The sequence below is a fragment of the Taeniopygia guttata genome, chromosome 2, assembly GCF_048771995.1.
Source record: "Taeniopygia guttata chromosome 2, bTaeGut7.mat, whole genome shotgun sequence".
Taxonomy (NCBI): Eukaryota; Metazoa; Chordata; class Aves; order Passeriformes; family Estrildidae; genus Taeniopygia; species Taeniopygia guttata.
Window position 1 is genome coordinate 14,437,470 of NC_133026.1, and position 25,022 is coordinate 14,462,491.

Below are 25,022 nucleotides of genomic sequence, written 5' to 3' on the forward strand. Positions count from 1 at the left end.
CTGTTGATCCTTTTTCATTACTTAGGAATAAAAACTAAAATCTCCTCAACCTTATCTAAGTGCAAGGCTTGTTATTAATCATTGCCACTTGCAATCCATGGAATGCGCATGGAAAAAGGATGGAATGCATCAGAATCAAATTCCATGTGTTTCATGTGTTTCATCTGGTCACAGAGCCGCCACTTTTCCTTTGTTTCCTTCTTTTCTGCTGTCACTTCCACATTTATGACCAGGTAATCAAAACAAGGGAGTTAGTCAAATCTCATTCATGTGTTCTGTGTGCTTATTAACTTTATTAAGTTATGATAACTATGTACCTATATATTACCTATATATATATATATCTTAATCCTTTCACTTAGAACTAGATCTTTCTGAGAAAAAGTTTCAAAGGATTTCATTTGCCATAAACCTCTTTAATAACAGACACATAACAGAATTCAAACTACTCCAGGTTTTATGTTTAAAACAGCTCAGGGTACTTCAGGTGTCCTGCACATGAATTTCTCAGACTCCTTTTCCTCCCGCCATAAACCAGGGTGCTCAGGGGCTGAGAAAACCACTGAGCATAATTTTTAGCAGCTTTTTGCTGCCTTCAGCTACCACATCCGCCCAGAAGTTGGTGGTTATGTGCATGCTGTGCTGCTCATGCCACAGCTCTCATTTTCTTCACCCAGCTCCTGGTCTGGAAAAAACAGCACAAACCATTTCCCTGAGCAGTCCCTTGGGCACCTCATTCGCTGCCTGGGGCCCATATGGAGGCACCAGCATCCCAAAGGCAGATTTCATCACAGAGCAATTGGGCTGTAGCTGTGTCCTATTGGCAGGAGTGAGCCTACAAGTTCTTGCTTGAGGATTCACTGTGTTGAGTAGAGATGCTTTACACATGCTGCAGAAAATGCCTGTGCAGCAGGAGGAACTGAGCTAGTTCAGAGATTCAGTATATCACCTCCTTCCACAAGGTACAGCACCTTAACTCATCTTTGGCTCTGATAATTCTTATTTGGCTCTGATTATGTTATTTTATTGTGGTTTAGTTCTACACTGACTTTAATAATTCAAACTTCCAACTGTGTTCTAAATGCTTTCCTGTTAATTGACAATCTTGTGATGAGTGCTAAGGGCTTCAGAACCCCAGAAATCTCAATAAGAGGGCCCTTGCGCATATGAACCTCCATCTTCTACAAAGTCTTGATGCCACTGGCGGTAACTGCATGTAGTGAATTTGTGTCTGGATAAAATATTGAAGTCCCATGTTTCCTCTGAACAAATATCCCTGGGAACAGATGTTCATCTCCATAAGAGCTTACAGACAAACAACCAAGGACACACAACTGATAAAGTACTCTGAAATTACCCATAGAAAAAAAAATATTTTATAAGAAGGAGGAAGGCACTTGTATGTGAAGGACTGAGGTCACTTTGTTCTGCTTTGTTGTGCATGCTATTGTAAACTAGTCATTTATGTAAAGTATTTGCTTTTGTGCAGTGTAGCATAAATGGATTTTTGCTGCACAGTGCAGAACTCTAGAAGATATTCAACAGCAAAAAAACAAAGCTGAAGGATACAGCAATGCTGAACTTAGAACTTTCAAAGTGAAAATTTCTGCCTATATGCCCTTGTCTGAGAGACAAAGTTTAGTGTATATCAGTTAACCATTAATTTTTTCATAATTGCAGGTTTCCATACCTACACAAACACTGCAGCTGGTTAAATAGTGATATCTGTCTTTGAGGTGCTAATGTGCACGTGCAATTAAGGCATATATATGAGCTGTATATAGTCATACATGGACAAAACAGCTTGAAAATTCAGCTCCAAATATTAATTTTCAAGCTGTTGTGGGTTTTTTTTTTTGTACAGGGGAAATATTACAGTTCTCCTTTCTCTTCCTTTTGCCTGTCCCTTCAAGGTTAGTGTTTTTGTTAAGACAAAAGAAACAGTTGAGTATCAGCCAAAGGAGATTGGTGTCTATAGAGGACATCTAGAGGGCGTGAGATATTATTGTCTCCTTTGAGCTGTTGAAGTCTTTTGGACCATTTTGATGAAAATAATTAAGAAAATAGTGTTGGCTAATTATTAGTAACGGATTTGCATGAGTTCCATCTGTGGACCTGATTCCTATTAATTTGTGGAAAAACTAGATTGCTCCTTTGTGGCTGATAGGTATGAACCCCTGAATCCATCTGAATTCCACCTGCTTACAGGGCTCTGTTAAGTGAAAGGTGCTTTTCCCTTCTTTTCCTTAGTTGTTTGAAAATCAATTTCAATTCTTAGATTCAAAATAATCATAGTACAGTCACACTGTAAGTCTGTACAGCACTTTCTCCATTTTATTTTTACCCTCAAATACACTTTGAAAATTGCTCAACTAACATGAGCTTTGGAGTGATTCCTTAATCAGAAACAGAGTTTCTGTAGATTGAATTTCTTCTTTAAAAACACATTAATAAGTCTGTGAATTTCCCAATATGAATGGAATAAAGATATGCATGAGGGAACAAGGACTGCCAAAAATATGTGTAAAGGTAGTTTATTGTTATATGGGATGTTATTAGCATCTCAACCTTAAGCTCAGCCTACTTGTTTATTGCACTTGTGTTTCACACACTTGACTGCCCTTCAGTTTGAAACAGCATAATTTAAAATAAAAAATAAAACCAGACCTTTAATTTAATCAAGAGCAGGGAACTGCCATTGCAATGTAAGTCATTGTCCCTCATTAACGGACCCTTTCACAGGAAAAATAGTATAGTGTTTCCATTTCTGTAATCTGAACAACAAACATGTTAATAGGTATCAATTACCAGCCAGTTTCAGTACTTAGAACCAGTAAGAAGGCCCATGCAAGGGTTTCACATCTGGTTTTAGTGAAATTGTTCCTGTCTGTGGTATTTAAAATTTAAAGAACTCCTGTTATTGTGCAATTGGGAATCCTAGGGGAGTACAATGTTAATGAAATCCATAATGCACAAGGATTTTATGATTGCATTTTCAAGGCATTCCTTCAAAAGGGACAACTGATGCCTGCCATGGCAGCAGTAATTGTGTTTTTACAGAGTAGATTTAATGTTCACATTTAAGAAAGCAGTTACATTTGCACTTATCTGAAAAAACAACATGCAAAATCTTTATACTTAGGGGTCTTCTAGCATCTTATTTCTCAGCCCTTTGAGAAGGAGCCATGGGCCATTGTGCATGGCAAGACCTTCTGGCTCACGGATGCCCCGGTGAGTTGTGGCCGGCAGCCCCAGGGCAGGAGCAGGGGGAGCTCCAGAGGAGCCCCCACAGGAACACTTGAAACCCACGTGTGTGGCTTTGGGGGGAGACTGATTGCCTATTACCAGGGTCACTGGGAACCTCAGCTGCCATCAATCCTCATCATGGGGTGGGTTTTCAAACCCACAAGGAGCAACACCTTCTGGGCACTTTTACTGCAGGATCTGTATGTTTTCTATCAAAATGTTTCTTCTAATGCATATAACACAAATCTGTGCACTCCCACCAAGCTGGATGACAGTTTCTGGGTGGCACCATTTTGGTGGCTCCCGCTTGCCCAGAGACAAAAATGTGTTTGTTAATAACACTAGATGTTCAGTTCACATTATATCTGGGGTAGGATAAAATCATAAATCCAGCTTTAAGAATCCTAGTATCAGATCAAAACTTTGCAACCATGAACTAAAAAGCACTAGTCTGGTATAAACACACTCTGCCAGGTCAAATTTGTTCAAAAACATTAACAGTGGGTTTACATAAATAGACATTATGCTCTGGATTGAGCATTATTTGACTTTCTGCAGCTGTCATGTGCCCATACACTAAGATGAACTCCTTATTGTGTATTCTGGCTAATATGACATAAATCCAGCCAATCCAGCCCAAATTCATACTGCTGGGTTTTTTCAGCAGGACACAGACCTGATACAAGGTGTGAACCTCCAGACTCAGGAGTTGGCACAGGGAGAACCAGGCTCCCTCTGGCCTCTGCCTGCCAGTCCCTAACTCACTGCCCACCCATCCCTTTGGCACCTACAACCCCTGCAGTAATTTGAGACCACTAGAGCAGCCAGCCCTAGGAGTGTCAGCTGATCTGCAAAATTCTCCCTCTGCATCTTTCATAATTCAGGAGTCTGGAGAAAGGCCAGAGAGGTAACAATAGGTCTCCTCAAATAACAACCTGGGAGATCCCCCTTTCCTTTACTGATTGAAATATCAGTTGTTTATTTAAAACTAACTCTTCTGTGCAAGGAAAATATGCTCCCATTGATTTAAAGCATTTCTCTGTATACACTACTTCATCAGAATTGAGAGGGAACTCCGAGATGGAATTTGCCTTCCACATTTGTCTTCATTCCTTTAGTTTTTAACCTAATTCTTCATTATTTGCTCCTTTGTAAGCGTAACCCAGGAGCATACGTCACTCATGTAAACTGGTGTATAGAGTAATACTGATTTATTTCCATATCACTTCTGAAAATAATTGCAGTTCATCATTTGGTGTCTTGACCTTTCATCTGTGTCATAGCTGATTTCCTTATCAGGTATTCACTTAAAAACATAGTCAGTATTTATATTTGCTGCTGCACAGCACATTCATTTCATTAACAGGTTTATTCTTACATCAGGCAGATGTTTAGCTGACTTTACCCAGCAAGCTTATCTAAATACTTCACATAAAAAGTCATGGATGTGCTTGTCAATGGTGCCTGTTATTATTATTATTTCTGTTTCTTTTGGAGTTTGGTACAGAAGTGAAGTGCAGCACATTACTGTATAGAATAGCATGGAAACTGGGAAATCTCAGCCTCCGAGTTTTCCTGGCCTTTGAAGGACAGACTGAGAGCTGGAGTTCAAGGCTTTGTGGTGGGGTTTGCCCATCATTAGGGAACACACTGACATTAAAGCACAAAATCTGTCAGTCCTTTGTCTTCCCTACCACTTTAGATTACAAGTCATGAATTTTGTTCATGTCATTTTACAGTTCATAACTGCACTCCAGAAATCACAAAAAGCAGAGTTAGCTTTGTGTAGAAAAGTGTTACAGTTATCTTAGTGGTCTTAACATGCTTTACGCATGGGCAAAGAATGACAAAAGAATATTCCTTTCTGGAAATCACAGCCAGCACAGACTGTGACACAGCACAGAACCAGGGTTAATTGACCCAGCAGGATACATTCATACCTTTATTTACTGTGACATGGGAATAAATGGTAGAGTTTCACAAAGGCAAGTACTGAAATTAAACTCGAGGGAAAGGGAGAAATAAAAGGGCCCTACAAAGTATGAAGGTTTTTTGATTATTCAAAGTGCTTTAAGAGCTATTTTAGTACCAGAAAGTTCCCAGCCATAGATTTATCACTCTGGGGAGGCTGAAGAGATGCTCAGAGAACTGTGCAAAACCATTGGCAGCCTTATTGCTCTGGAAGTGCAGGTGCAAAATGCAGTTTAGAAGAAAATCCTCTTTACCTCCCTCTGAAATGTTTCATCATCAGGCCTAATACAGAGGGGAGTCCTGTGTAGCTTCAAGCAATCCTGAGTGCAGCATATGGAGGAGCAGCAGAAGCAGAGCCCCTCCGAGCCTCCACTGCCAGCCTAATCATGATAATAGTTTCAGTTTTTCCAGGGGATCCACAGTGCAGAGATCTGAGTAGTTTGTATGTAGCTCTGTAATTACTTATGCATCTACTTCCCAGTCCAGCCCTGCATCCCCTCAATGGCTGTGAGACAGATGGCCCTTTAGAGCTGAGATAGCAAATTAAAAATGTGTCCACCAAAAGCACTGATTCTGCAACTATTAAAATAATTTTGTAAATTTATCTCACTTCCACTAGTTCATTCCAGGAGGCAAAGAAATTAAAATCTTTAAATCTAAACTAAAACTAGTTTTCAACTAACAGCCGCTGGCTTGTTTCATTTTAATTTTGGCTTTTTTTACATCACATCTTGTTCTTCTTTATTTCACAGAAATTAAATCCACTTGCTCTGTACAAAGTGGTTCTTCTCGCTCCCTTTTGTTTTTGTTTTTATTTTTCCCATTCACCAGGTTCAGATGTTTGGCTTGAATCAAAATATTTGTTATAGTTTGCTGGGTTTTACGCTGCCATCATGCCAAGAAATGAGTTGTTTGTGCCATTCTGCTGAGTACGGGAGCTCTCTCCCAGACAGTTTGCAGACCCTGTGGGGGCTGAGGCAGCTTTGCCCACTCAGTACCAAACAACACATCTTAAGCAACACCACAGCCAAGACCTTGTGCAGATGTGAAGGAAGAAATCTCAGAAGGAGATTTTTCTGAGTCTGGCAGAAATAAATTAATCTACGAGAGTAGGCAGGTGTCAGACTAGGGTGAGGTAAAGCTCAAGGCTAGAAGTTAAGTGACTGAGGGCAGTGGCTAGAGACAGAGCCTTGGGTAGGAACACACAGCTGAGGTGTGTTATAATAAGCAGAGTTATTACTGAGCTAAAGGTCTCCGTTCTCGTGGGGCCAACCCTGGGCTGGAGATGAGAGGTGTGCTGCTGAGTGCTTTGCAGAGACGATTATGCATTTTTATTCACTCTTTCCACACCTGCACAGTAGTATGAAGCTGCAGAGTTGATGAGTCCTATGGGCCTTTCCCCATCCCAGCATCCAGGCTCCAGATTTTCTGTTGCTGAGCTATTATTTACCTCTCCTGTCCTTGTGTCATCCTGCTTTTCTGTCCCAGTTCAATTCTGTTCTGCCCATTAGGTGACATTTTCACAGCAGTAGCAAAATAGGTAGAGTGGAAGGATAAATGAGATTTCTCCCAAGTGGTAAATACCTGCCCTTCAGAAAGCAATTTGTCTTCTTGCCCCCACAGTAAAAAGAAAAAAAAAGTGTCTTTTAAAAAGGAAACACTTAATTTCATTTTGTCTTTGCCTCTAATGTTTTCATTTAAGGTTTCAACAAAAGTCTTATAAAAGGTATCAGAATAACCTCCAAAGCTGACTGGTAAACAAAAGCTGCTAGCAGAGAAAATACAGTTTACCAAACATTAAGCTGAGATTCGGTTCCTCTGTTTTCAGGCACAACTGGCTTCTCACCAGGGAAGTACTGTTTACACATAACTTCACCGACCAGCTGTACCTGTGTAGTCTGGTCTTTCTCTTCATTGCAGCATTCTGTGTTGAACACTTCAGGCTAAACTCATTTCTGGTGTTTATCCTCTCGAAGATGATGAAAGGATCAATCTGTCCCATCACACATCAGACCAGGGTATAGTTTAACTAGTTGTATTTAGTTTACAGATTATTGTACTAAAGACTAAAGTGTCTTTCAGCCATAACAAACACAGGAGCAGGTTCTTCTCCAATGCAAATCCTATTAACTTCAGGCAATGAACTGAAGGGTTAATATAGCACAGAATAATTTTTAAATGTTCTTACCAGGCCTTTAAAATTAGCTGTTCATAGGAGGTTTCCCCCCTTTCATGATATGCTTAACTAAGAAAATACATCCTGTGTTTATTTTCAAAAGCCACAGCACTTAAAAATCAATAGCTTTTCTCTTTACATAACTGCAGATAGAGTAACTTTTAGATAGGTAGAGTGGGGATACAAAAACCAGGCACCATTATCTGGCCAAAGAAACCCTGTAAATAAAATCTTCCTGCCTGAATTTTGAGCATGCCTTGCTGAGGGAAGGATGGAGCTGGGGACAACCAGTCTACCAGATTTGCTTTTGCACTTAGGGGGAAGTTGTCTTGGTAGTCAGTGACCTGTGCATCCCTTCTGCTGTCCCACTTCCTTCTCTGGCACAAGACAAGAGCACCACTCTCAGAAGTGGGTTTTCCAAGTCACAGCTTCTGAAGTATTTAATCTGCATGTGTTCATTTCCTTAGAGCTGTGAGGAACATACCAGAAAAAGTGAAATAATCTTTGCATGTGCAGTCTGTCTCTCATTTTTCACCATACATTTACAGCACCCTCACCACACTGTCTAACTGTAGCTACCTGACATTTTTCTAGAAGGTAGCAGAAACTCATATTTTAAAAAAGCAGTGACTTGCTTGGTGACCCAGCAGTAAATTAAAATCATCATATACAATGTGTATGAAATAGAAAATCGAATTTTGATGCAACAAAACTGACAGTTCCATTTAACAGAGAATAAATGAATGCAGACTCCTGCGGATGAATGACTGATTTAAAGAGACTGTGCCGATTTTCCAAGATGAGAAAGCTGATCAAAGGAAAATACATGTATTTCCATGTAACACAGGTTGTACACCTATTCCAGTGAAATTAGGCTTAAAAACTATTATATCACAGACATTGGCACTTTGTCCTCATTTTGCTGTGATTTTTTATAGAAAACCCAAAGCCTGAACTCTGAAAAATATCTGAATGTAGTAAATTCCAGTTATTTCAGTGGAACTGACACTGAACACAGTGATTGCACAGTCAGATCTATCTATGCCATCAAGGTGTGTTGTCTGAGACAGGAGAGGTTTAATTTTACATAGCATATCATCCCTTGCTTAGCATCTTCCTACCATTAGCATAGGTATGCTGTGAAACAGGAAGGAGAAGTTATTACTGTGTGCTTACCCATGTAACATTGTACTTATACTCAAAATACCACAATTAAAAATCAAGCCCTTCTGTCTGTACCCCCTGATTTTGACAGGACAGCAGCTGGCACAAAAGACCAAAAGAACTTAATAGGCAAAATTCAATTTTTTCTGCCTAAAGTCTGGTTATTCGCATGTGAAGAAGGCTGAATGAGAAGCTTTGGATTACTTGTTTCCCATTTGTGCATTAGTTGCTCAGTACACTTAGGGGAAAGAAAGTCCTACAATTATGTCCTTCTCTCAGAAAAGAGTGGTTCTGCAAGTATTGCTATAGAGTTTCTCTTTTCTATAGTTTCTAACACAAACCAGGGAAGGTCACATTCAAACTGCACTAAATAGTTGTCTTCATTCCAGATCAGAGGATTAAGCTCAGGTTTAAAATTAAATGTAAATTACAAATAAGTATTCAGAAAACGTTAATTAAAAGTATTACGTTCCTGACTCATTTATTGCTCAGCAAGGGTTCCTAAGTATCTTAGCTGGAGAAAGGGGCCATTCACATTCTTCCTTTTTTTGACCAAGTCATTGTATATGTCTTAGGTTATCCATTTGCAAGTTAATGTAGTGCTGAAGCAAAGGTTTTCATTTTAAAGAAGTAATATTTCACAGCAAGATATGTTCCTGCAAGATGTAAAACAATCTTTTTCTAAAGCACTGGGAGTTAATCAGCCTTTCTCTCCCTTGCTACAGAGAGGATTTGAATGGCATAAGGTGCTGATTGCTTAGATCCCAGAGTCTATAGAAAACCCAATACGATTACATTTTCCTCCCTTTGTTATCAGAGTTTATTGTATCTTGCTGTTCAGGTTTTAAATAGTGTTCAAGTAAGAAAAATAAATTAGGAAAAAGGTATTTTCTGAGTCTTCTGAATAACTATGCCGTTGCATCAAAGCCCCACATGAATGCATGAGATGGAGCTGGCAAATGAGTGGCAGGGGGATGGTTCCGAGTCCCCGCGTGTGCCCTGGGCACGTTTCATGCTTGCAGCGAGCCTGACTGTCTCGGGAGCGGAGCTGGGCCTGGCCCAGGGAGCACTGCAACCCCATTGTCACACAGGGCTCCAGTGCCACTGTCACACAGGGCTCTGGCCCCACTGTCACACAGGGCTCCAGTGCCACTGTCACACAGGGCCCCACTGCCACTGTCACACAGGGCCCCAGTGCCACTGACACACAGGGCTCTGTCCCTGCTGTCACACAGGGCCCCACTGCCACTGTCACACAGGGCCCCAGTGCCACTGTCACACAGGCTCCAGTGCCACTGTCACACAGGCTCCAGCGCCACTGTCACACAGGGCCCCACTGCCACTGTCACACAGGGCCCCAGTGCCACTGTCACACAGGGCTCCAGTGCCACTGTCACACAGGGCCCCAGTGCCACTGTCACACAGGCTCCAGTGCCACTGTCACACAGGCTCCAGCGCCACTGTCACACAGGGCCCCACTGCCACTGTCACACAGGGCCCCAGTGCCACTGTCACACAGGGCTCCAGTGCCACTGTCACACAGGGCCCCAGTGCCACTGTCACACAGGCTCCAGTGCCACTGTCACACAGGCTCCAGCGCCACTGTCACACAGGGCCCCACTGCCACTGTCACACAGGGCCCCAGTGCCACTGTCACACAGGGCCCCACTGCCACTGTCACACAGGGCTCCAGTGCCGCTGTCACACAGGGCCCCAGTGCCACTGACACACAGGGCTCCAGTGCTGCTGTCACACAGGGCCCCACTGCCACTGTCACACAGGGCTCCAGTGCCGCTGTCACACAGGGCCCCAGTGCCACTGACACACAGGGCTCCAGTGCCATTGACACACAGGGCTCTGTCCCTGCTGTCACACAGGGTTCCAGTGCCACTGTCACACAGGGCTCCGGCCCCACTGTCACACCGGGCCCCAGTGCCACTGTCACACAGGGCTCTGTCCTCACTGTCACACAGGGCCCCAGTTCTGCTGCCACACAGGGCTCCAGTGCCACTGTCACACAGGGCTCTGTCCCCACTGTCACACAGGGCTCCCACCCCTCTGTCACACAGGGCCCCAGTGCCACTGTCACACAGGGCTCCAGTGCTGCTGTCACACAGGGCTCTGTCCCCACTGTCACACAGGGCTCTGTCCCCACTGTCACACAGGGCTCTGTCCCTGCTGTCACACAGGGTTCTGGCCCCACTGGCAGCACCGCTCCCGGCCCCCTCGCTGCATTTCTCTTTCCCATTTGATCTTTATAGTTTCCATACTGGAGCGATTTGGTTTGCTGAATTCTGGAAATGTCTCCAGTTAAAATGCTAGTGTATTAACCTGCTGTACTGAGTCTCTTTTGTTTCTCTTTACCAGAGTGCTGCTTGCCAATTTTTATGACTACAGCAGATTTTACTATTCAAACAGAACCAGATGGAACACCAGTTCAAAGAACATGTCAGAATTAAATATTTCTTTTTTAATTAGTTGCTTCTGATTTATGCAAAAAAAAATTAACATAAGAGTGGGAGAATGTGCCATGAATCCAGATGCAACACAGCCCACACAAGCATTATCTTTTCTCTGTCAGAAACACAGAAGCTTTTTCTTTTATTCTTTTCTTGTCTTTTCTTTTTTCCTTTATGTTTCTGGATTTCATTTTTCTTATGCTTTCTGCATCTTTTCCTTCTTGAACCAGCCTCATAATGATGACTGAGGTTCTCTTATGTTTATCAGTCATAGTTTTTCACCATTATCCCAAATTTTCTCCTATAGAAACTAGCTGATCTGCTTCTGAGAAAAGTCGCTGTACTCAATTCTGTGACCACAGCATCAGTAGCTCAACTTGATAGCATCTTTTGACTCTATTCTGTTTTCAGTTGGGGGAATCTTTACACTTACATTTTTTTCTTCTGCAGAAAGGGATTTGAGCAGAAGATTTGAAGACTGTGAGAAATATATATTTCAACTGCTAAAGAAAGGTTCCTTTCCCTTTTGCTGCCAAGAATTCCTATGTCTTTGGCTTGAATGTTTTCTCATCTCTTCTTCCTTGCTTCCCCATTTTGCCAAGTAACATAAGCATCAGTTTGGTAAAACATGCTGACTGGGGACAGTTGTTAGGCACAGACTACAAGTTGAGCATGTGATTAGCTGCTTTCCCTTTTGGGGCTTTCAGGATGTTGCTGTCAAGGTCAATGAGAAAGTCTTCAGTCTCTTCAGGAGAGATCTTAATAAGAGCACTATTTTCTCCCCACCTTCTTTGTGGAGCTGCAGCAAATATCACTGAGAGTTTTACACAAAGATTTGAGGTAGTTTACAAGCTTAACTATTTTCACTTAAATCCAGGATGAATATTTACAACCTGTCATTAATCAAGGAGTTGTGCTCTTGTAATGACTACTCATGTCAAGAATGAAGACTTTTGGAAGTAATTTTCCAACCAAACTAATTAGACTATTTTCAGAATTTCTACTGGAGCCTGTCCCATTTTTATTTAGCATTACAATCTAAGAAATTAAGGAATTAAGTCATAGTTGTATATACTCATGAGAAAGCATGGTTGGCCAAATCAAGAGCAGTGTTTAGAAAGTAGATCAACTCTTGCTTAATTAAATATTTGACAGAACAGTGAAGCATCACAACAGTTAATCTGACTCAGAGCACTGTATGCTATCTAGGGAAATGACACGGTTCTCTAAAAATATTTGCTTTGGTATGTTGTGTCAAGTGATGGATTGTACAGCTTTTCAAGCCACAAGAGATGCCCACAACAAAAAGCTTCCTGTTGTTAATCAAACTCCAGCACTCAGTACTTTATTTTCTCAGGCTGTTGAACAGACCTACAGTAGGAGTGTTAAAAGCTGGAAAAACTGCTCCCTCACTACAGCTCCCTCAATGACTGCATTTTATTTAAGAAGGCAGATTTTCATTATGAAGAATATTTCTCCTGGATGCTAGGAGATATTGTAGACTAAATAGAGAGGAAGTAATTAATATGTAGAAACAGCTAGTGCCTTGTAATATGCTTCTGTAGGAAATAAAGTGATTTTAGAAATAGGAACAAGTAAGGCTTTTTTGAAAAAAACATGAACATTTCTCTCCTGGAAAAGAAAACACTCAAGATGCTCCTAATTTTTTTAAGTTCGTTGTACTTCCTATAGACAAGTCTGCTCCCAGACTTGCACTTTCAAAAAATGTTCACATTGCAGCACAGGCAACTATCAAAAGCTGTTTTTTTGGATAAGACCCTTAGGCATCATTTTCCAAGAGAGATATACTTCTTAATCTGAATGAAAGTGAAAATTAAAAAAAAAAAAAGAACTTGAAACATGCTGCTGTTAGTCAAAGCTGAAAGTCTGGTCATGGAAATAAAATGTGAAGATTTCAGGTTTGGAGACAGCTGCCTATCTCAGATCACAGCCATAAGGCTTGCAATAACTTACAAAATCGCTCGCATTTTCTAAAATAAATACCAGATGTTTGTTTATCATATGTGCAGAACGTTAAATGTCAAATAATTGCAGGGAAATGCATTTGATGTTCATCTTCAAAAGTACTGTGTTTCAACACCACATCTCTTCACAGTCACTCTAACATGAAACACAAGTTCTTGAAACAAAAAGGACAAGAAGGAAAAAGTAAAAAGCTAGTTATTAAAGACTTATATTACAATCATAGCTGGAGGAGCCTGCATCTGAGGAAAATGGGTTACCTCTGGTCACGTTAACACTTGGAGACTTCTTTGGAAAAGACATACTGTGTGGACTGGAACTTATACAGAGAGGTGCACTCTCTAGACATAAGCCTTCAAGATGCAAGACTTCCTGTCTGGTGACACAGCTGTTCCAGAGCTATTACTCTCTGCACTGATTCCTCTGGGAAAAATAGAGAAGACCTGTGTCTTATCACAGCTACACTTTGGTACCTTCAGGTTCCAAAGTGTTCCAAATTGTTCCTAGCAATTGATAAGGTTGAATTTCAATTCTGTACAGTCACAGTGATATTTAGAATCTGTGTTTTATGGACAACTTCTTGCATTTTATAGAAAGCAAACTTTCAAAAACCACTGGAACAAAAACAAAATGCATCACAAAGTGATTAATGAGGGGGAGCTTAACAGCCCATTAAAATGTGTCATGCAGTTTTCAAGGTAGTCTTCTACATAATTCATTTCTATCACCTTACTTAGGTAAGATTTCTACATTTAGAGCTTAATTTGTAAACATACTTAGGCACCACAGAGGGGTGCACAGTTGCAATTCTGTTTGCATGCACCTGGAGAGGAGCAGCTCCCCTCCAGAGGTCACTGCAAAGAACTGTCAAAGGGAATTAAATGCCTTAAGCCCTACCTCTCTCCTGGACTTTTTCACTGACACAGAGTTAGTACTAAAAATTCCAAGAGACCCTTCTGATTCCCTGTTGTTTAATCTCACCTTTCTTGTTTGCACTGCTTCTTTCTCACAAAACACCAATGGAGAAATGTTATTCTTCTTTCTTTTATCAGCTTGTGAGCAAACAGCCCCTGGCACACAGCAGATCTGGGGGCACAGCTTGCTTTTGCAATGGGTTTAAAGCTGTGCTGAGCACTCGAGCTGTCAGACTCCAGGCACTCCAGGAGAGGACTACTGTTGACATAGTTCCAGTTTTCAAGAGCACATAAAGATTTGCTGACCTGGAGAGAAAGCACACCCATGTGAAGAGATGTGCTCCCTAACAAAGAGAGCCCTCCTTCCTCCAGTAATGTCTTTCTCAGTTACCAGAGCCAGGAGTACTAATGAGGTTGCCTTTCCTTCCTTACTTATAGGCAATAAATCAGAAGTCCTCTCAGAGTCTCCCTCTCTCCCAGTGTGAGAGTTCTGCCAGGTTCTAGGGATGAAAGTACATTTCTCTATCAATTGTATGTTTGGGACTTAATCCTGGGCAGTAAGATGGATGCTGCAGGATATTCAGTGCCCTGGAGTTAAGAAGGTGTATTGAATTTCAGAATTCAGGACCAAGCAAAATTTGGGGGCCTGAAGTTTTCTGACAGGACAAGCCTGAAACCTGATTTGTCAGTGACTGGTAGCAATTGATAAGTCAGGCATCAAATAATCAAATCTTCCTAAACCACCAATGTTAAATTTTAACCTGGCTTCAAATACCTAGAACTCTTGTAAAAGGCCATTGCTTGACTTTATTCACAATGAAGTACTTACTGTATATTAAAAAGCCTCTACTAGAATAATTTCAAATCAGTTGGAATGGTACAGGCTTGGGACCCTAATCATTTCAAAACTGAAGAGCTGTTTCAAATTGTAAGAGAGGCAGATCATTTAAATAACTTAGCTCTGTGCTCCCTCAGACTTCCAGATTTTCAAGTGCACTTCAGCCTGGAAGTGAATGTGGTATTGGACATAACTCAGTGCAGCACACTTTACAATCAGCAGAGTACAGCTTGGAGAGCATTTGAAGTTAAGCTGAGATTGCTCAGAGCAATGATGCCCAGATTCCCCCATTAACTTTCAGATTGCAACAATCTAACATCTGAGACTCTCCAGTTACTTTAAATCACTTGATTGTTTTTGTGAGGTGGTGCTGGGATTTTTTTTTTAAGACTGAAATTTTTTTTATCACACGAAAACAAAACGTTGCAGTATTTCATCTCTACAGACAAGGGCTAAAATGTTACATATAGACTTTATGAGCCTTACAAACTGGGTCAGGGGCTTTGCCCTGAAAGCCAGCTCTATCTGTCACACACAAGGCTGCTATTCTTATGTTGGAGGACTCCAAAATGCCTTGCATATGACATGGGCACTGAGAGAGCAGACACTGTCCTCAATAGCACTTCCTTCAGCCTTTTGAGAGAATGTACAGCATGTTGATTTAACTGCTCCAGTGCCTTTGGATATATGACATACATCCAGGAAAAAGGATGCCTGTGGGACACAAGACACATATCTTCTGCATCCTACATACTTTGGAAATAATGAAAAAGACTGGGACATTCATGGGGCCATTCACTTGAGGAGGTTAATTCAACCTATTATTATCCTACTAACTCTGAACAACTGAATTTAGGGGAATAAATTACACTGATTCATATTTTGTGAATAGGGTCATTTTGCACTGAAATTAAATTACCTGCTTTAGAAAACAAAGAGAAGGTTCTAGCTGCAGAGAAAAAGGGTGAAGAATTTGATTTTGATTCGTTTGTTGTTATGGCTAAAAAGGATGTACGGAAACGGCAGAGGTTTCAAAACTGTGGTCACCAACCTGACTGTGAGAAAGCTTTGTGCCCAGTTTCTGCTATTTGGCAGCTGGACTTTTGTACTGGGATAAGGGTTTCTTTTGCCAGCAGAACTGAGTAGCCAGCTACTTGAGTAGCTGTATTCCTGCACCCCACATCATTTTCCCAAATATGTTGATACTTCTTTGATGTCACATGATGGATTAGATAAGGAAAATACCTGGATGAAAAATAAATAATGGGGGAAAGCAAAGTTAACCTAAATCACTTGTCCATTTGTAATGGACAATGTACTTCCACAGGAGAAGGAGAAAGAGAGAAAAGAGTGAAGAAGTGAGATGACCTCTAATGCACATTCATGTGCATTTCTCCAGCAAGTTCAAAATTACATCATTTTCTAATGATAGAAGTTCATGGAATTTGACAGTTGGAACAGAATTATTACACTTGTGTTAATGCCTCTTGCTGTTTTGCTCAAATACATCATACTGTACTAGCAACTAATTTGCCTTTTTCCCTTCAAAATCACACAGTGATTTGTAATTATTTTGTGACCAAATAATATACATTGGGATTCTTTTTTTTCTCTTCTATTTGCAAGTGATGATCTTCTGGGTTTGAGCAGAATTCTTGTTATCATTCCATAAGTGCCCAACTTTGGCATTATCCTAGTAAATTCTACCCCATTTCTACTGCCATGGTCCTCTGGGTCTCAGAGTGAGCTCTCACTGCATGAGTCTCCTCTGTGTTGGCACCACCTTGCAGCTGAGTGTCCTTAAGGAATTTCATTAGCATCTATGCAAATGCTTAATGAAAGTATTAAGTAAGGTTGTTCAGCAGACTGGTCCTTGAGGCATTTTTCTAGTAACACCTCTGCAGTCTGGTGGTTCCCACTTGCACTGATGGTGTCTCTGGTTCCTCCCTCACAGAGGAAAGAGAATTCTCTGGTGTGTGAATAAGATTCCTGGCTAATTAGGCAAATTTTCCCATCTTTTGTAAAAAGTGATGACACTGTTTACAAAAGGGGAGTTATGTCTATATTGTTGTCAACAATATTTGGTAGTTTGCTTTATATAAAATCCTTATTATTTTTGTAAATCAAGGTGAGGTAGAGAGGGTACCACTGCTGCAATGTTGTTATGCTCTGAACTGGTTGTCCTCACATTCCAAATTACTCTCTACTACAGGTAGACTTGGGCCTTCTCCGCTTTGTTTCTGGAATTGGTACCCAAGGAGCCATCTCAAAAGAAACAAAGAAAGAATATTACCTGAAAACATATCGTGTAGATGTCAGCTCCAATGGAGAGGACTGGATTACTCTGAAAGAGGGAAACAAGCCTGTTGTAAGTGTTTTGGTTTTTTTTCTTTTTTAATCTCTCTTCAGCTGAGGAATAGTCTGTTGAACTGTTTAGTTGTTATTATCTGTTTAAAAAAGAGGAATAAGGTTTAGTCAGGTTGATCAGCACAATTTCCCAGAAGCCAGCTTATGTCTCAATGGGACATAATGGGACATAGAAATTGTTTATGCAAAGCCTAGAGCAGCTGAAAATGGTGTAAGGTGATGCGCTATGTATTGAACTCACCATAATTTGAGTCATTTTGTGTCTTTTTCCTGGGCTGTTCTGCTCTTTCTCTGTTTCTCAGAGATTTTCTATGTGACCTTGAGAAAAACATTATGCAGAACTTTTAAAAAAAATGTGTCTGTCCTCTATATGTAGTGCAGCTCTGGATATGCAATGTGTCAGTGCCTCAGCTCCCTGTGCATGGCCATGCAGGACTGCTAGCAGGTGATTAGTGGTTTGTTAGATTTCCAAGTATCTCAGTGATAGGGGTCATGCAGACAGATGATTAGGCACATCTTTCCATCCTTATAGATTTTTATCACCTTTCCATTTATCAGCAGATTTGCTCTCTGTGACCTCCCTATGAAACAGCTTTAGACACTCGTAAGAAAAATTGTCATTATCCGCTAGTGTGAGCATAAAGCTTATTACTGAGAAGTCAGTTCTGCTCCAGCTCACACATGAATAGCCCCAGTGAGGCTGTGCCTCCCTTCCCACCTCATTCGGGATGTGCCTGAGCAGCATCCCCGGAGTCTGCCGGGGGCTGATGCAATTGGGGAAGTTTTGTGGTACCTCCCTTCAAAACAGCTTTTTTGTGACCCTTCTGTAAAGACACAGAAGAGCTGTACAATATCAAACTCTATCAGTGTAACCCTATCTAGCTCTAAATATTTGGTTACTGGTTTGTCCCTGACTCATCTGTAAGTGCTATGCCAAGTCCACTACATTTATCTAATCAATGTGGCAGCAGTGTTTAACAAATACATCTTGGTTTTTTGAAGCACTTTGGAAAAAATAAAAAAAACGAGTACTGAAAGCTTCTCTCTGACAGGTATTATCCTGGTTTTACTGGATGTTCTGAAACTCATATGACACAATGTGGGCACTGTACAGTGATGTATATAAAGATACAATAATTGACTTGTCCAAAGTCATGAGCGGGGCCAGCACAGTGGCTGGTATGAGACATGGGGTGTCCTGACTCTGGATTCTGTAATCTGAACAAATGCTTCTTTCAAAATCAGACCATGCCTGATTTTCATTACCAGCTTCAATTTGTAAACTCTCCAAAAGTGTATTTTGCATGAGTTTCTCTTGCACATGCTGTCTTTAATTAGTGAGAACATTTCCTAAACCTGAGTCACTTGTACAAAGGGTTCATTAAAAAAACAGGGTTCATTAAAAAAGTTTTCTAAAATGGCAGTATTTTGCTGTTGATCAAGACAAGAAAAAAGTATGTGCCAGTCTCCCTCCCAGATATTTTAATTCAAATTAAAAGTTTGCAGCTGCAGGTCTCAAGGCAGCCATACACCAGTGTTGCACTAACTACATGTAAGAATCTGTGTACTTTTGAGGAAAGACTTCTTTTCTCTGTCAGATGCAAACTTTGAGAAAACTACAGCTGGTCCTCACAGAAAAAAAAAAAAAAAAAAGAGTTGATGGAAAGAAATGCACTTCCATTAAAAAAATCTCTTACTAGATATAAAACTCTGATGTTAAATTACTTGAGCTGTAACTGAGCCTTATGAGTTGACAGCTGTGCGCTGTTGGCCTCCTCTCCCATTAATGCAGCTACTCTAAGGAACAAACAGGAAAGCAGGACAGTGTGCGCAAGAAATGGGAGAATCTCCCATAAAAGGAGAAGGGTCTGCATCCATGGAAAAAACAGGAAATTGGTCCCCTCTACAGGAGGAAGAAGCAGGAAGCTGAATCACCTTCTTTGGACTGGAACATTGCGAGGTTTAGGCTGGGCTAGGAAAGAGTGTGTCTGCAGGATCTTCAACATGAAAGCACAGCACAGTCGTGTGCTTCTGGTGGAAGTCTCATTGTTCATCTAATTTGACTCGGGGGATGCAGGGAAAATCTTGGAGCCTGCTACACAGATTTTAAATAGACTTCAATCTAAATATGCAAGGAGAAAGAAATTCTAAGACCTTGTTGAAAGGGATTTGAAAACAGGGTGTTAACAAAGCAAGGTTTGCTCACTACACCCTAAAAAATTTTAAGTCCAAGGTCAGCAAGGTAATGTATATTTTTATCATAACTCCATATAGGATTTTTACATGGTCTAATTGAAATCCAGATCTTTAATTTGAGCCTGAGATTCTTTAGCTTCCTGCATCATTCTATGAGTACAAGAAATAAAACTGCTCTAGTGGGGCATTGGGGGATTCTTCCAGGACACAGAAGTTGTTGGGTGATGAAGACCAGTGTTTGTCATTCCTGCATATAAATCTGGGCATTAGGAACAACTTTTTTAGTATCATTGAACACCTTACATTTTCTTTCCTCCCCAAGGAAAGCAAACCTGTCTGCAAAAGTTGTGTTAAGAGATTAATTAAATAGTTTCCCATGCAAGTCTTTTGTCTCAATCCCCACAACCAACCCTGGTTAGACCTCATATCAAAACTGTCTGTAAAACACAGAACTGTAAACACAAGTGAAAACCTAACAAATATATAATTTTTCTTTCCACACAAAGGTGTTTCAAGGGAATAGCAATCCCACTGATGTTGTTTACAGAGCTTTTGCCAAACCTGTTTTAACAAGGTTTGTGAGAATTAGACCTGTGTCTTGGGAAAAAGGAGTTTCACTGAGATTTGAAGTGTATGGCTGCAGGATAACAGGTAGGTGTTGGAAAAAGTATAAAATCAGGGGGATTTATTGTGCCTATGCTGTGGGATTTATTTTTATGAATAAAATTAATGATCATTATTTCCACTATGATCTGAATGTAGAAATGATTTTAAAAAAGACAATAAAACACCACAATCTATACATCCAGTGTTATCTGAATATTTTTATGACACTATATTTTCATTTTAATTACTTTTATTGCAGTCACTTTACAACTTCATGCAAAATTCCTGAGATACACTGATATTTTGTGAATTCCCATCTCATTTTTTCCCTTCTAACCCTCCAGTCCTTCTATCTTATGTCTGCTAGTCATAGGTAGTTCTCAGCAGGTTTCTCAAGGAACAAACACACATGACTAAGTTTAAAGGATTGCAAGGTACAAACACTCAGGTCTGAAGTCTGTGCAAATAATGATGTTTGTAGTCAAGTTCCCAGTCATGATCAGTATTGTAATGTAATTCCTTTATATCACACAGTTACCTGTCAAAAATTGTTTTTAAATATCTTTTTTAAAATTTTAAGTTTTCTATAATTTCTATGCAGTGGAATGCATTGATCTTTAAAGTAGAAATACAACTTACATTTGAAAGAAAATTATAATGATTAATTAGACTTTAAAAAGCTAATTTTTCTAGAACATTTTTTAGTACTTAATGCAGTTCAATGGTACTAATTTTTAATATTTAGGGATATTTTTTCTTATTTTGTGGTGTTTCTTTAGTCTTGAAAATGTTTCTTAGAACTGGTTTCCATACAGAAAGAAAATAAGATTACTGATTTCTTTGTTAGAGAATTCCAAGTCATTGTATGAAATCTTTTCAGATTAGATGTAGGTAATCAGATCTACTGTTTCATTCTATATTAGAATTCTTAATTTCTTGTTAGCAGGTACTTCTAATTTATTTTTATCTAGGATCATAAAAGAAGCAACTATTTAGTTTCTGTGTCACCTGAAAAAGTCTGAGAGACAAAAAAAAAATGCATTAGGAAAATCTCAATTGCATCAGTAAATTATATTTTAATGTATGAAGATTTCCATTTCCAATGTCACCAAAATTAGGTAATCTGCAACCAGGTTTTGGCTGGTTTTGGAAGTTTTCTCTGAGGAAATATTCACAAATTCAAATGGCCCTACACTCTTTGCCTTAGCAAGAAGAATAGAAAACAAGAATAGAATGGGATTTTCTGATCCTTTTGGTTCCCACCAAGCCAAAAATACTTGTGGTATTTTGGTACTTCCTGCTAAAACTAGGATGTGCAAGTTTGAACAAATGAAAATTATATACAAATCCATTAGATTACTTGAATACAAGAAATACATAAGTAATCAGCTTTGATAGTTGAATTGACTGACGTGTCCTGTTTCTGTTTTGGTGCTTGTTCAGAATATATATTTAATTTATTTGGATTTTTTTTCTCTGTAGATTATCCTTGTTCTGGGATGCTGGGTATGGTGTCTGGCCTTATTCCTGACTCTCAGATCACTGCATCTACTCAAGTGGATCGAAACTGGATCCCAGAAAATGCTCGTCTCATAACGAGCCGTTCAGGCTGGGCGCTGCCACCAACTACTCATCCATACACAAATGAATGGCTTCAAATAGACCTCGGAGAGGAAAAGATAGTGAGGGGCATAATTGTCCAAGGAGGCAAGCACCGAGAAAACAAAGTGTTTATGAAAAAATTCAAAATTGGCTACAGCAACAATGGATCAGATTGGAAAATGATCATGGATTCCAGCAAGAAAAAGATAAAGGTAAGGGCGAAAACTGCACTAAAGAAAAGTTGAGTTAAAAAAAATAGTTTGCATTACATTTCTACACATCTCTATCTGACCCTAGAAAAGGCACATAGCTGGGGTGAAGCCAAGTAGGAGGACTTCAAGGGGAGCAGCCCTGAAGGAATGCTGTGGGAACTGTCCCATGCCTGAGGGCAAGAGCTGCCCTTAAAGATTTGCTTATTCAACAGTTAGCTCAGGCTTGACTCCTGGCAACATTGATACCTCTGTGGCCCAAAACTTACTGCAAAATCCCATGCAATGGGATTTTAAAGCCTACTCTAAAAAGCCAAACTCTAAAACTGAGAATGAACAAACTTATTTGAGATATTTTTTTGAATTATTTTTGTTTTGCTTCTTTCTGCCAGAGCTGTAGAATGAGAATGGTGTTACTCAGCTCAATGGGGTATCTGTTGTGTTTCTCAGCTGCCTGTAGATTGCTTTGAGAATTTTACAGGCTTTCTGTAATGATCTGATCCAAGTCTCTCCAAAAGAAAGTGATGAAGTTTTGAACATGTTATCCCATCCCAAGTGGGAAGTACTATTGTACTCTCACAAGGGAAGAATCTTGGAGCTTGCTTGGGAAGACATTTCCAGAGGAGGGCCAAATGAATTGCTGAGTTAGATTCCAATGAAAAGAAAATAATTGAGGCCGAGAAGAGTTTCTGGGAATGTATCTGTTTTGATTTGTTTTTGGATGCATGCATTTCAGGACCTAAATTATACTGGGGGTTTATCTTATTTACACCAGATCCCATTGAATTCTTCCATCCCATTTTGCTATCTCTGCTCACAAAGTGCATTTTTGCCTCAAGAGACACAATTCTTTCTTAGTCCTGCTACCCAGTTCCTTGAGAAAAGGAGTAGACATGCAGCCCTGTTCACAAAGTGGTGCTGTAGTACTGAGATGACCAGGGAATCATGTACCAAAGCGTGCCCTCAAAAGGCAAATTGTTGTGGTGCTTGGCAGATGGGAGTCCTGGGAGTTGCTCCATATATCATCTGTGTTGGTTTGAAAATTAGATGTAAAAGCTGTTTGGCTGTATAGACTCATCCATTGGAGGAACCTGTGTTTCCTTAAAGGAAAAGCTGAGTGGGCCCATGGATGTAGCTTTTCCAAGCGCATTTGGTAAATATTGGACTTCATTCTCTCCTGTTTTAATCTCACTGAATATGTCTGCATTTTCTCACTTTTCATAATTTGTTTGGGGGATTAAAACTAAATGGATTCAGCCTTTGCAGTCATCTCCTTTCTCTTGTTACCATGAGTTTTGACTTCATCATAAAGTGTGAAGGGAGTGTAAATCAACAATGGGATTTTACCATTTTCTTTCTAAAATGGATGTTGTTTTGACATGTACTTCTACACTGCGGCTCAACGAGGGAAAAAATAATGCCATATGCTTTCGAAGCAGCGCGCCGTCTGCTGCATGGCTTTCTGTTTTCTAATACAGGCACTTGCCATCATTGTCAGAAGTTAGCAGTTTGACAAGAAAACTAGTGTGCTAACTGATGCACTGAGCCCATCCTCAGTTTTCATCACCACCAGAAATTAACTTTCAAGATTAATGGAATGGAGAGGGCTAGAATTCAAATCTCTTGTGGCATAATTATAATCCTTCCTAAAAATTCAATATATTTAATAAACTTTATTCCAAAGCAAAAGTCTTCTTTAAAGAGAATCGGATAAATCCCATGATTTTGGAGCCTGAGGAATTGAAAATGTTAATGCTGGAATGCAGTGTTTTTAACTGTAAGTAGAGCTGGATGGGACAGGATGCTATAATGAGTCACAGAAGGAACGTGGATTAGAAACAGCCCTTTATATGAAATGAAACACATCGTTTCATTTGGTTAAAGTCATGACTTTCAATAAACAAACAACTGCATTTCAGAGAAGAAAGAGCAGTGAGAGGCTAAACATAACAACAGAATGTGTCCAAAGGGTGAAACATCACCTTGTTTCTTAACATGATCTTGTCATTCATGCCTGCAGCTGCTATCACAAAGACTACCATAACTCCTTCTTCTTTAACTGACCCAATTTCAGCTATTTTTGAGTGTGCAAACTGTTTCCCCCTTTGAATGCTTTAGCTCAAGCGCTGAAAGGAGTGAAAATCACAAATCAAAAAATAACCATGCAGAACTCCATTTCAAGATCCAATTTGTATTTCTTGTCCATGGGCCTGCTTACTCAAGCTTACTCCATAAAGTCATCTTTCTCTTTCATACTTTTTTCATCCTTCTACTTTTTATGGGGGTGGGATGAAGTTGTTTTGTGGGAGTTTTTTGCTGCTTTTTTTTTATAGTTCCTCTAATAATTTCTGTACAAGAAACTTCAGAACATCCTGCCATTTGGAACATCCTTTTAAAAATTTTCTGTAATGTTTATTTTGATTTTAAAATAAGTTAGGCAGATTTTGTTCTGCTCACCATCTTAGCTCCTCTTTTGTTTAACTACTATTTATTATACCTTCTCTTTGTAGTGGAGTAAAGCAATTGGTGACATAGCTCGTATAAAGGACACTCAGAAAGTGAAGTTTTGCTGTACGCTCCTCTCCCCTCTCCCACAAAGAGTATCAGTATGTGTTTTAAATGAACAGTCAAAATTGAATCACAGGCATCTCTGCTCTACAAAGGACAGTGATTCAATGTAATTCTAGATGCCTATTGAATCCTAATGTCTATGTGTCAGTACTCCATAGTGATGTCTTTTATAAATCAGTTTTCATTATTATATGTTGCTATTAAGACTACTATTAAAAAAGGGAGCAAGGATTCCTCAGATACACGTGTCTGTCTACTTTTTACACATAAAATGGCATTCATTCTTTTTCATATAGTAGGTAGCTTTTCTGATCATTTGCACTATATTGTTATTCAAATATAATAATATGTAATTCCATGTCAATTAGATCTGACAGGCCCTTTACACATGAATTTGTGACAACTGTCTTCCAAGCACTAGCAGTACACTGGGTCAACCAGTGCCCCTTGAAGCCACCTTGGAGGTGCAATTTCCCTAGGAAATAGAAGGAGCAGCATTGATTTTAAATTTTTTTTTTTTTTGGTTTAGTTCTTCACAGTCTCCTATCACCACTGGCTTTTGCTACTGGCACTCTGTAAGCAGTGGCTGGAAGGAATGTGATCATAATACAGAGGTGTACAGTAAAATCAAGGGAGGCTTTTACAACTGCACTGAAAATATAAGAAGCAATCAGGATTACCTCTGCTGGTTTTCTGCCTTAGGAATTCAGCCAGCTTTTC

General features: G+C 39.9%; 1 protein-coding gene across 8 annotated transcripts in view; it reads left to right on the top strand.

Moving 5' to 3' along the window:
* NRP1 (neuropilin 1) overlaps window positions 1-25,022 on the top strand; it is a 114,281-nt gene that overhangs the window by 63,431 nt on the left and 25,828 nt on the right. For all 8 annotated transcript variants that reach the window (XM_030264366.4, XM_030264364.4, XM_030264363.4 and 5 more), the window contains 3 exons: window positions 16,964-17,119; window positions 19,821-19,965; window positions 21,403-21,734. In XM_030264366.4, the coding sequence (XP_030120226.3) occupies window positions 16,964-17,119; window positions 19,821-19,965; window positions 21,403-21,734 (633 nt within the window). The remainder of the gene's footprint in view (window positions 1-16,963; window positions 17,120-19,820; window positions 19,966-21,402; window positions 21,735-25,022) is intronic.